Raw genomic sequence first — 12,837 nt, forward strand, 5'->3', positions numbered from 1 at the left:
AAGGGATACTTAAAATTTCATCATATTATGCATATATGATCTCTCATGAGTTTCAAAAGTCAAGATAATGGCAAGCTAGCAAGGTGGTTCATGGTAGTTGACCAGAGGAATTCATCTAATAAAAACTGGGGTTCCCTAGACCCCACCTCCTACAATTGGTATCATATGAAAATGATTCCAAGAGAAACGTTACTCTAAATGACATTGCAAACAACTTTCATGTTGAGGTCTAGAGCTATTTTTGCTTGGAAAGTCATTTTTTATGATGAAATATTATAGGTCATTTTGTCTAAACCCTAATTTGGAGGTCAACTTCCCAAGACCATAACTTGCTCAATTTTTATGAGATGAAATATTTCCAAGTTGGAAAATCAAATTCAAGATGTCTACTTCAACTTTTATGTTTGGAGGAAGAGAAAATTCAATTTTTATATGCATGTGATATGAGGATACATTATAGGTCATTTTGGACCAATGCCATTGAACAAGTGATTTTCCTCAACTTCAAAAATACATAACTCCTTCATATTAAATCCAAATGAGGTCACATTTGTGACCATTTTTAATTAATTTTATATAGATAAAACTTTGATGAAGGAATATTTCTCATTTGAATCTCACATAAAAAGTTAGCCAAGGTGGAAGAAGTGAACATATGGCTTGACAGTTAGAATTTTTTTTGACATGTTTGAGTTTCCCAACTTCCACCTCAAAATTCATCATGATCCAAGCTTTAACTGAAAAAGTGTCTAACATGAAAGTTGTTCCTATTGATCTAACCTTTCCAAAGAGTCCAAATTCATCAAATTTGGACAAAGTATGAGTGACTTGTGCATGGCTTGAACATGGATGACCATTTGGCATGATTCAACTTGTATTCTTCATACACAATTGCATGGCTTTCCAACATGACTTCAGCAATGTTTGTACTCAATTATGGACCAAAAGGAGTGATTACATGGACTTATCACATGCCCATGCACCCATGTAATGTACATTTCTATTTTTGGAGCTGTGATTTCAAGTGTGCATTTAGAAATCATATGGCTATAAATAGAAGCCCTTGCCATCAGAATGGAGGACCCTACACGCCAACTTTGATTCCCAACATTCAAACCCTCTCATTTCAAAGGATAACTTTGATAATTTTCATTGGAAATTGAGTTTGAATCTCACTGTTTTGAGATTCAAAACTCCAAGAGTCCTGTGCCTTTTGATTATTCAATTCCACTCCATCAAGTGTCCTGAGCAAGATAAAGAGCAACCAAGAGCAAGATCAATTGAATACATACCTGCATTGAAGGTATTTTCCAGAAATTTTCATCTTTTCGATTCTCACTAAATTCTCCATAATTCTTCTTGATCTTTGGTTGTCTAAAGTCCTACCAATGTAGGCAACAAGATTGAGTTGCTTTGAGGTCAAATCAAGCAACTCAAATCATACACCTCAAAATTCAACTCCCTGTATCTTTCAATATACTTGAAGTTAGGAGAAATTGAGGCCAGATTCGAGCTTCTGAGCATATTTACTTTATATTCATGTCCTTCTTTTTAATTTTGGTGATGGTTGTGAGTGAATCAGTCTGGTGAAGCTCATCGAAGAAGGAGACCGGCGCTTTGGCTCCGGCGGTGTGCTGGCACTCATCTGAACCACAGGATCCATTTCAAATGTTTTAATCTCGTGCCTTGGTTTTGTACACCGACCCTGCAGCGCTTTGACTTGTATCCACCATGGAACACACGTTAGCAGCCACTTGATCTGCCCCCTCAATTAACGAGGGAGATCAAGTGGTCCACATTTTTTTCTATTTTCTTATTTTCATTTTATTTGGTTTATTTTCATTAATTCATATTAATTTTAATATTGATCCGAAAAATATGAGAGCTTCACCAAAAAAATTTAAATAAATTCCTCTTTCATTTTATGAATTAAAATTATTTTTTCGATCATTATTAATATTTTTCATGATTTAATTGTTTTTGTGAATATTTTTAATTGTTTAAAAATAGTTTTAAGTTCCCAAATATTATGATTTTTTTTCTCCAAGGTCCTTTGACCTTGTTTGACCTATGATAAATCTCATGGCCATTTTTTTGGTGTTTTGATGAGGTTTTAGGATTTTGACAAACCATAATTTAATTTAATACATTATTTAATTGATTTTTATTGTTTAATTGCAAAATAAATTGTGTTGAGTTTTTGATATTGACTTGTTGAGTTTGACTTGTGTTGTTGGGCCTTGGTCAAGGTTGATTTGACTTTGTTAAGTTAAAATCATTGGATTTAGGGGATTGATGAAATGTACATTTCATCTCCCAAAATGAATGAATGATTTTAATTTGATAAAAGTCCTCATTTGACCAATTTGTGTTGATTTCATTTCCCCTCCCTCTTCATCTTAATCCCAATCTCTTCTCATTCATTTCATGGACCTATAATGTCTCTCTATCCTAAGGCTAGTTGATTGCAAAATCAACATAAGTATGGATGAGATTAGGTCCACCCCTTTTGCATATTCGTTTAAGTGTGGTATGTTTTAGGAGTATGGTTCATAATACCATATCTCTAACATGCATTAACACTAAATTTCTATTGTCCGACCTCAAATAGTTGTGACTTCTACATAAATCCAATTACGATTGCTTAATATAGCGCTACATTTTGACACAAAAGGCATAGCATTCTAGTAAGTGAGATTGTAAGTCTCCCCCTTTCATGGTATTGTGTGGAAACTTGGCCTTTTTTCTTTCCTTTGGAAGATGTCTTGGTTCAAGGATCCATGCTTGTGAATAGTGGTCTTTGACCTTAATGTACATAATAACAAAAAAAAAACCCTAAAAGACATTTGTGTGGACTGTTGGATTTGCTATGAGACATTGGACCTAGAATTAGGCAACATCCCCTATGCAAAAAGGACTTAGCCAATGCCAACTTTCATGAAACCAAGTGTTTGTAAAGTGAACTTCATTTGATGCAAGTATTGTAATCCCATCTGAGTTCATCTACTACATGGTCTTATAGAAGCTGTTACTTTGAACTTATGCCTAGTGCTCATCTTTGAGTTCATCTGATACATGGAAATATGAAGAAGATCATGGAGTTACTAAGCTTAGACGTGGCTATCTTTATTTGATGCCTTGCTCCTCACCTTGTTATTTGTGTATTGATATTGCTTGATTCTAAAGTCCTAGGGAAAAATGGGTTTCTATATGACACTCTTGTCTATTGGATTGCATCCCACTAGTCAGATCTTTTCAACTTTTAACTTTTAAATTTTTGCTTAGGATTAGTCTCTTCATCTCTTCCCACTTCTTAAATTTCAAATCCTCCCTCCTTTTAAAAAATTTCTTTGATTGTGATTTCTAAACTTAGACTTTATTGCAAATTAGAAACTTTGGCCTTATGCCATTGCATTTTTAAACTCTCTTCTTAATCAAATTTGTAAATGAACTTAACTATACTTGACTTAAAATTTAAAAAGACGAAAAGAACTAACACTCATTCAAACCTTTTTAGGCCTTTTGTGCCTCTTTTAAACTTAAATTTTTGTTAAAAGCAATTCACTCACTTTGAAATTGATACCACGAACTACGGGGGTTTGATCCCTCATTTTATGTTGGTACGTAGGCATAAGTCCGAAGGACTTGTCAAACACAAAAATATAATCAATGAATTCTTTTCTCATCCCTCCACTCAATTTACTTCAAACATCATTTTGTACAAAAACACATATGCACACAAAAAATGTCTTGAACGGTGCCAATGTCTAATTTCTTGTAGATGGATAGTGGCATCAAGCTTACACTTGCTCCTAAGTCAATCAGAGCCTTCTTGAATTTTCTATCACCAATTATCAGAAATTTCATTTTTTTTGCAGGTCTAAAGTGCCCCTGAGGAGAATTTTAACCAGAAAGAAACAACTAGCTGAGATGTCAAGGTCACGGAAGCGACCCAGCCGGAACCCAAATCCGCACAACATTTTATTCAACAATCCAGAACAAGAAAAGCGGTATCAAGTCCACCGGAAACGAAAGCTCGCACCTACCAGGTGTATGTGCGAGCACACTTTGAACGCTTTAGGGCTAAAAATTGAAGTGTACAGGATGTTCCACGTATTAGGGATGTTGGAGTTTATAAGCCTTAAAGCGCCGACATATGAGTGCATCACGCTCGAATTCCTTAGCACACTCGAATTCCAACTCGAAAAGAGATGGATCGACACCACCAGGTACTATTTTGGGACTTTACGTTTCTGTCTGTTCAATAACTATCATGAATTGTATGTGGAAGAATTGGCAGGGATACTCCGACTCCCATTGTATGGACCAGGAGCGGTCCCAAATGGGTTTTCGCCAAAGGACTTCTGGATTGCCATCACGAGGAGGATGAATTACACCTCCAAGGGTGTTAAAGCCTCTGACACCCAGAACCCGTGTTTCCGTTATGCCTAGAAGGGTTTGGCTTACACCCTGTTTGGACGAGGTGATAACATAGGTGTAGCCGCTCAACGGGAGTTATTTTTTATGTACTCGATGGCGCAAAACAAAGCCATCAATGTAGTTGCCTTTGTAGCTGATTATCTAGGTAGGGTTGGCCGAGCAGACTCTAGAGGCATCTCCGTCGGCGGCATGATCACCCAAATTGCTGAACATTTCGGGTATCAGGCGGTTTTACTTGAAGACACTCCGGTTGCAGGTAAAAATAAAATTGACATGTCGTTGCTCCCACTTATTATTTTGTTCTTATCCATAAACATTTTATTATGGCTCTTCCGAATCCATACAAAGTTAGTATTACTGACTGTGCAAACTAGCTTTATGTAAGTGCTGACCCCGACACTGAGGAAGGCCACGACACTGAGCACTTTGCTGCAGGTGAGCAGTTTTCAAGTGACCATGTGGATGCCACAGAAGTAGAAGAGGAGGAACCTCAGAAACAGTTTGTACCCCCACCTTCGGAGCCTACCCAGCAGGATGCAGGATCCTCTTCCTGGTCCACCGACCAATGGACCTGGGTACAAACTGATTTGGGTGACTTAAGGACTAAACAAACACGGCAAGGTATCGAGCAAGCCTAACAGGGGGTAATGTTGGATGAAATGAGTCTCATGATGCAGCAATTGATGCTGCATTTTCCACACCCACCTCCTCAGTAGAGTACTGTGAGTTTCCTCCTTCGCTCTTGTTCGCAAACATGGAGGCCAATGTTTGGTTCAGGTGTGGGGGAGAGTTTATGTTATTTTCAGTATTTTGTTACTTTTATAATAATTTTGTTATTTTACTTTATTACATTTTAGATTTGGTTTTTCTATTTTAGGGTACATTATGCTGCAAGTGTTTTAGGTATCTGGTGTTATTGTGGAATTAGTAATGATCATGACTGGGAGTGGATGAAATGATCACTCCACTTACCATTACTTGTTGTGAAGGATCTTCCCAAGAAGTTGATACTACTGAAGAAGAAAGATCGAACGTAACATATACAGCTTAACCAACATAAGTGCCCGGTGCATTCCGAAGTAAGGAAGAAGTCGCACCATACTAAAGGTACTGTGGATACTGTCAAAGCTTTACCTAACAGTGTGAGTCATAGAAAGTCAAACACATTGATCATCATGAGCGATATTCAGATATTTTTTTATCACTCTAAATTTGTATAGATTCTCTGGGACTGTCACTGCATAGTACACACACTGAGGCACGTTGTTTGAATATAGATTCTCTGGGACTGTCACTGCATATTCTGAACTATGAGTGAAAACAGTTAACCCCGAGAGACTTGGTGAGAATATGATATAAGCTGACAGGTGAAACGGTGCCTCAAAGTGGAAGGGCGATTGAAACTCACAAGGAAAAGCAGGAACTATAAAAGGAAAAGTGAAGGCGTTAGCGAATGATCTCAGCAATGTCAGGAAAAATAAAGAATCTTGGGGGGTGACACACAGTGTCATCTGAAACATTACTTAAGGACAAGCAATGAGCTAAGTTTGGGGTTGTGATCAGTCACCATTTTCATCAAGTTTTCGTTACTGATCTGACAAGAAACCAAAGATTTTGAGACACTATGCAAGCATTTTGGTACTTTTCAAGGCAATTTTACTTCTCGTGTAATATTTGAGCACTTCCATTCATTGTCATATTTTACTTTATATTTTCGTGATTTTACGCGTAGGATGTCTGTGTTTTTGTCCAACAGGTTCAGGTGGAAGAACCGAGGAACTCGGAGCGAGACAGTACTGAATTCTGGCAAGCAAAGGAATGGAAAAACATCACACGAGGCCTGACACGGGCCGTGTCAGGCAGAAGGAGGATGAAAGCTAAAACAGTAGCCTAACATGGTCGGTCGTGTCAGCTGATACGGCCCGTGTCAGGACTTTTCCTCAGCCGTGTTGAGCCCCCATGGGTGTGTCAAGCGAAGCACTAAGCTGACACAGCCACCCATGTCAGCCTAGGCCCAAAACTTCCTTTTTTTACGGGCTTTGGATCATCGGGCTTGTGAAGATATTTTTGGAGTTGTCCATCTGTTGCTTGGAATTTTCACTATATAAGAGAACCTTCTACCAAAGAAAAAACCATATTGGAACGCGGCGAACACAGAGTTGTCAAACAATCAAGTATTACAGAGAGCAAGGAGTTCGGAGAGCAGAAGGTTTTCATGAGCGGAAGCGATTGAAGATCCAAGTCATCAAATTACTTGTAATGTGTAACTTTTATCTTGAATTTGTTTTGAACAATATGAGTAGCTAAACCCCTCAATGCTAGGGGGTGTCCTTGATTTAGAATTGTAATGACTTTGAGTTTACATTTGCATTTATAATATTATTCTTACGGTAACCTTTTGATGTGTTTAATGCTTTCTCTTTCGGACCAATCGAGATTGTTTTATGGTTATCAATTAGGAAAGACCGTCATTGGTAAGGTTTTCATAAGGTTACTCTGCAGTAGATATCACCTAGGACTAGGGATACCTTGTATGAATCAGAGCATTCTTGATATAATAAAGCTTAACTTCACCCTAATTGCCTATGGACATAAAAATTAGGGTAGATTGATTAAAGGTTTTCTCACCAAAGACTTGGGAGAAAATACCCTTGAGAACTGGTAGTAATTGATATTTATTGATGCAGTAGTGACTCAGAGTTGTTACAGGGATAAATCATACACCTTCCCTGGCATTGTTCCTCATACCTTGCAAACCCCGATTTTTATTATTATTTTCCTTTGCCTTTATTTTTATAATTTTGAATTTAAAAACCCAAATTATAATTTTTGTTTAATTGAACGATGAACTGAACTTAATATTAACTTGCAGTCCTTGAGATTGACATTCAGGGAATTTCCCCTTTATTACTATAACAGTCAAAATAGTACACTTGCTATAATTCCGATAAAAAACCTTTGTGATTTTTTCACAACTGTTATACTTTTGACTATGTATCAAAGTATAGTAGTTATCTTGTCTACTAAACGTTTTATTTTAAGTAGAAGAAGTCTCTCGTCTGCGTGCTTGAGCAAGTAAGTCTTGAACCAGAAGGTTTAAGCAGAAATTATCATTATAGGTAGATTGAGCAAAAGAGTATTGTACCAGAGGGTTTAAGGAGGAAGTCTTGAGCAGGGGCTTAAGCAAGGAAGTCTCATTCGGAGGTGTTTGAGCAGGAAGTCTTGAGAAGTGGCTTAAGTATTTGTAATCAGTTTGGTTATAATGAAAATCTCTTGTTGAGGCAAGGGGATTGGGCTACTCTCAATTGAGGAGAGGAACCAAGATAATCTTTGTGTGCTTCTTGCATTTACTTATGAATTTTATATTGCTACTGATGTGTTTACTCTATATCTGAGTCTGAACATTATCCAGAATCTGAACGTGTTGGTTCAGAAGTGGAATCAATTTTTAGCATACACAATTCACCCCCTTCTTGTCTATTTTTCTCACCTTCAAGCTTTAAGCAGTTAGTCCCCAAGCTAAATCGAGATTTTATGCGAACGTATATAGAACCAATGTGGAGTTTTTAACTGGATATCCTCCAAATTGAACTGGGGTTTTACACTGGTTGACCACGAACCGAACTGAGATTTTACAATAGGATGATCTCAAACTAAGTAGTGTTTTTACACTGATTTGAACTCAGGAACCAAAGAGAAGATTTTTCCCTAGTTATCTTCAAGAGCCCAAAAAGAGAGCTTTTCATTAAATGGCTTAACTCGTGAATTAAACGATAACTTAATACTAAATCCCCAAACAAAGCTTTTGTTAAGAGTCTCACATCGGACAATATATGGCCTGAATATGTGTTTATAAGTAGGGGCAGTCCTCACTCTACCAACCGGTTTTATAGGGTTGAGTTAGGCCTAACCACACTTCTTAATATGGTATCTAGAGCCTACTAAGAGACAACTTTTCGCCGTGCTTTACCCGGTTGACCCACTGTCTTCCGATTAGAATATTTTTTTTGTAAACCGTGTCATGACTCTAATTTGCCTCTCACTTCTCAAAATTCTCAGGTAAAACCACCTTGCCACCCGATCCATACGTTTTTTCCAGCCACCCCACTCGGCTCCCTCCATCGGTCACAGATCCGATCTCTATTTTTCATTTCGACTCTCGAAAATTTGTGCTCCAGTTCAAACTGCCCCTGTTTTGTTTCTTTAAGCCATGAGAGATGTTGCTTCTGTCTAGTTTACTAAAGTTTCGCTTATCCCATGTGAAAGACTAATCGGATCAGCCAACTATAACATATGGGCTCGTGTTGTCGATATGTGGTTTCATGGTCAGGGATATGAAGATCACCTAACCACAAAGTTGGTTGATGTTGCCACCGTAAAACTCGCTAAAATATAAGAAAATGGATGCATCTCTGTTTACTATGTTATGGTTTTCCATCGCACCTAACCTCCAAGTGCAGTATCAAGCTTTCTCCACTTGCAATTAGGTTTGGGAAAAGGCTAAGAAAGTCTTCTCCAACGACGTTCATTGTCTATACAGTGTCATCCTCAAATTCGACACACTGAAGTTGCAAAATATGGATATGCAAGCCTATTTGAGTAAGCTTGATGCCTTGAAAGCGAGTTACGAAACCCTCATGCCTTATGCAAAAGATGCAACAACTCATTCCAAACAACAGAGTAAATTTTTCATGGTCATGGCACTTAAGGGACTACCACCAAAAATCGAGTCCGTTCGTAACCAGAATTTATCAGGTACTATTGTTCCTAACTATGATGCAATCAGTGAACAACTGTTGTACTTAGCTACACCTCATGCATTTGGTATGGTTTCCTCTCTATCTATTGTTGCTCCGACACCAGGTGACAATGTTTCCCTTGAATCTCTTAGCAACAATCAGAATTGCCTTCGAGGAGGGTCATCCAACTCCAAACCTCGTCCCAAGTGTGACCATTGTAACCGGCTTGGACATATTATAGACCGTTGTTGGAAGTTACATGGAAGACCTCCACGCCAGGTAAATGCAACTCAAATTGATAAGCCAAACACTATGAAAATTTTACCTTCTCTTCAGAGCCCTACGCCAAGCTATAAGGATTTTCTCAAGTGGTGTTAGACTAATCAGACCTCTGGTTCCATGGCTTCGGTTGCACACACTGGTAATTCATTTGTTTGCTTCTCTCAATCATCTCCTATTGGTCCTTGGGTCCTCGATTCTGGTGCGTCCGATCACGTTACCGGTAATAAAGGTCTTTTTTCTTCCCTCTCTACCTCTGGTTTCTTACCGAGTATAAAGTTCGCAAATGATTCTCAAACCCGATCCCAAGGGATTGGTACTGTTCAAATTTTACCATCTTTATCTGTGACTTTTGTCCTATATGTACCTAATTGCCCATTTAATTTACTGTCAGTCAGTCGTTTAACTCGTTCCCTTAATTGTTCTATCATCTTTACTAATAGTAATGTTACTCTGCAGGATCGGAGTTCGGGACAAACGATTGGCGTCGGATGTGAGTCTCAAGGCCTTTACTACTTCTCTATGTCATCTACCACATGCTCCACCATAAATTCTTCACTCATTATACATGCGCACTTAGGTCATCCAGGTCTTCCCAAGTTACAAAAGTTGGTGCCTAGTCTATCAAAATTGTCCACTTTACATTATGAGTCTTGTTAGTTAGAGAAACATACTAGTAGTCACTTTCCTGATCGAGTCAATAAACGGGCCGTGTCCCCTTTTGCTTTAGTTCACTCGGATTTTTGGGGTCCCTTGCGTACCGTGTCTACTTTTGAGTCTAGATATTTTGTAACTTTTATTGATGACTTTTCATGTTGCATGTGGCTATTTTTAATGAAGAACAAATCTGAATTGTTTTCTATTTTTGAAAAAATTTATCGAGAAATAAGAATCCAATTTGGTTTGTCTATTCGTACCTTAAGAAGTGATAATGCACGTGAATATTTATCCCAACAGTTTCAAACTTTTATTTCATCCAATGGTATTCTGCACCAAACATCTTTCCCTCATACACCCCAATAAAACAAGGTAGCCAAATGCAAAAATCGGCATCTTGTAGAAACCATTCCGACCCTACTTCTCCATGGTAATGTTCCTCTCCATTTTTGGGGGGATGTGGTGTTCACGGCATGTTACCTCATAAATCGCATGCCCTCATCTGTCCTTAATAATAAAATCCTTCATTCAATCCTGTTTCCAAACTCTCCTCTCCACCCAATTCCTCCTCGAGTATTCAGGTCAACGTGTTTTGTACACAATCTCCCCCTGGTCTTAATAAACTAGCATATCGATCACTAAAGTGTATCTTTCTTGGTTATCATCGTTCCCAAAAGGGTTATCGTTGCTATTCTCATACTCTACAATGATACCTCATATCGAACGATGTTACCTTCTTCGAGTATGTTCCATATTTCGGGTCCAACCCAGTATCTCTTGAACCTCTTCAAGAAAGTACTCCCACACCTTTTCCGACAGTTATTAATGTCTCGTCTACCATTATCCCCCACCAGTCTATGGCTCCTGACCCCCTACTTCTCGACCACTTCAAACATATCAGTGTCGACGCCCAATGTCTGTTGTCCCTGTCCCTGAGGTCATACATGTCCCTGAGGTCATTGCAGACTCTCCTTTGATGCCTCCGCCATCACTAGATCCAGTCCTACAACCTGAGTCTGATCTTCCGATTACCCTTCGAAAAGGTATACGTCAAACACAAAATCCTTTTCCACGTTATATTGATTTATGTTATCATCGTCTTTCCCCTTTGCAGTATACTTGTTTGTCTTATTTGTCTTCTGTTTCTATTCCTAAAACTCCAGGTGAAGCATTATCTCACCCTGAGTGGAGGCAAGCAATGATTGATGAAATGTGTGCTCTTCAAAGCAGTGGTACATGGGAACTGGTTCCTCTACCCCCTGGGAAATATTTAATAGGTTGTCGTTGGCTTTATACAGTGAAGGTTGGTCCAGATGGTAAGATTGATCGATTTAAAGCTCGCTTGGTAGCCAAAGGATACACTCAGACTTTTGGATTGGATTATAGTGATACCTTCTCGCCTATAGCTAAGATGGCATTTGTTATACTTCTTCAAGCCATTGTAGCCATTCGACACTGGCCTCTTCATCAACTTGACATCAAAAATGCTTTTTTACGTGGTGATCTTGAAGAGGAAGTATATATGGAGCAACCACCTAGATTTGTTGCTTAGGGGGGGTCATTGAATATGGTGTGTAGGTTACACAAGTCTCTTTATGATCTTAAGCAATCTTTGAGAGCTTGGTTCAGTAGATTCAGCGTTGTAGTACAACAATTTGGTATGGCCCGTAGTGAAGCTGACCATTCTGTTTTTTGTCGTCACTCAGCCCAAGGGTGTATTTATCTTATTTTGTATGTAGATGATATTGTTATAACTGGTAGTAATCAGCAGGGTATACTCCAGTTAAAACAACATCTCTTGAATCAATTTCAAACAAAAGACCTTGATAAACTCCGCTATTTCTTGGGTATTGAGGTAGCCCAATCTAAAGATGGGTTGGTGATTTCTCATCGGAAATATGCTATGGATATTTTAGAAGAAATAGGTTTGTTGAATGCTAAACCAGCTGATACTCCTATGGATCCAAGTGTCAAACTACTACCCTACCAAGGGGAGCCTCTATCTAACTTAGGAAGGTATAGGAGCTTGGTTGGAAATTTGAATTATCTCACAGTCACACGTCCAAACATTTCTTTTGTAGTTAGTATGGTAAGTCAGTTCTTAAATTCCCCTTGTCAAAAACACATAGATGTTGTTATCCGGATTCTGAGATACATCAAATGTGCTCCAAGAAAATGTTTAGTGTATGAAGGTAAAGAACATACTTAGATAATTGGATACTCTGATGTTGATTGGGCAGGGTCACCTATTGATAGACGATCCACCTATGGGTATTGTGTACTTGTTGGAGGAAACCTTATATCCTGGAAAAATAAGAAACAAAACGTAGTTGCAAGATCAAGCACCGAGATAGAGTATAGGGCCATGGCAATGGAAACATGTGAACTTATTTGGTTAAAACACTTGCTCAAGGAACTTCAAATTGAAGAAGCAAGACCAATGACACTTATTTGTGATAATCAAGCTGCATTGCACATTGCTTCAAATCCAGTCTTTCATGAGAGGACCAAACATATTGAGATACACTGTCACTTTTTTAGAGAGAAGATCGAGTCAGGTGACATCGTCACAAGCTTTGTCAACTATAATGATCAATTGGCAGACGTGTTTACAAAATCTCTGCGAAGTCCCAAAACTAATTATATATGTAACAAGCTTGGTGCATTTGACTTATATGCTCAAGCTTGAGGGGGAGTGTTGATATTTGTAAATATATAGTGT

General features: G+C 38.4%; 1 protein-coding gene across 1 annotated transcript; it reads left to right on the forward strand.

Moving 5' to 3' along the window:
• The first annotated feature begins 11,028 nt into the window (after positions 1-11,028).
• Positions 11,029-12,445, forward strand: LOC127120977 (uncharacterized mitochondrial protein AtMg00810-like). The gene is made up of 3 exons (XM_051051600.1): positions 11,029-11,158; positions 11,855-12,204; positions 12,356-12,445. Exons 1-3 carry the CDS (start codon positions 11,029-11,031, stop codon positions 12,443-12,445), a joined length of 570 nt encoding a protein of 189 aa, XP_050907557.1.
• The last annotated feature ends 392 nt before the right edge of the window (positions 12,446-12,837 follow it).

This window comes from Lathyrus oleraceus, chromosome 2, assembly GCF_024323335.1.
Source record: "Lathyrus oleraceus cultivar Zhongwan6 chromosome 2, CAAS_Psat_ZW6_1.0, whole genome shotgun sequence".
Lineage (NCBI taxonomy): Eukaryota > Viridiplantae > Streptophyta > Magnoliopsida > Fabales > Fabaceae > Lathyrus > Lathyrus oleraceus.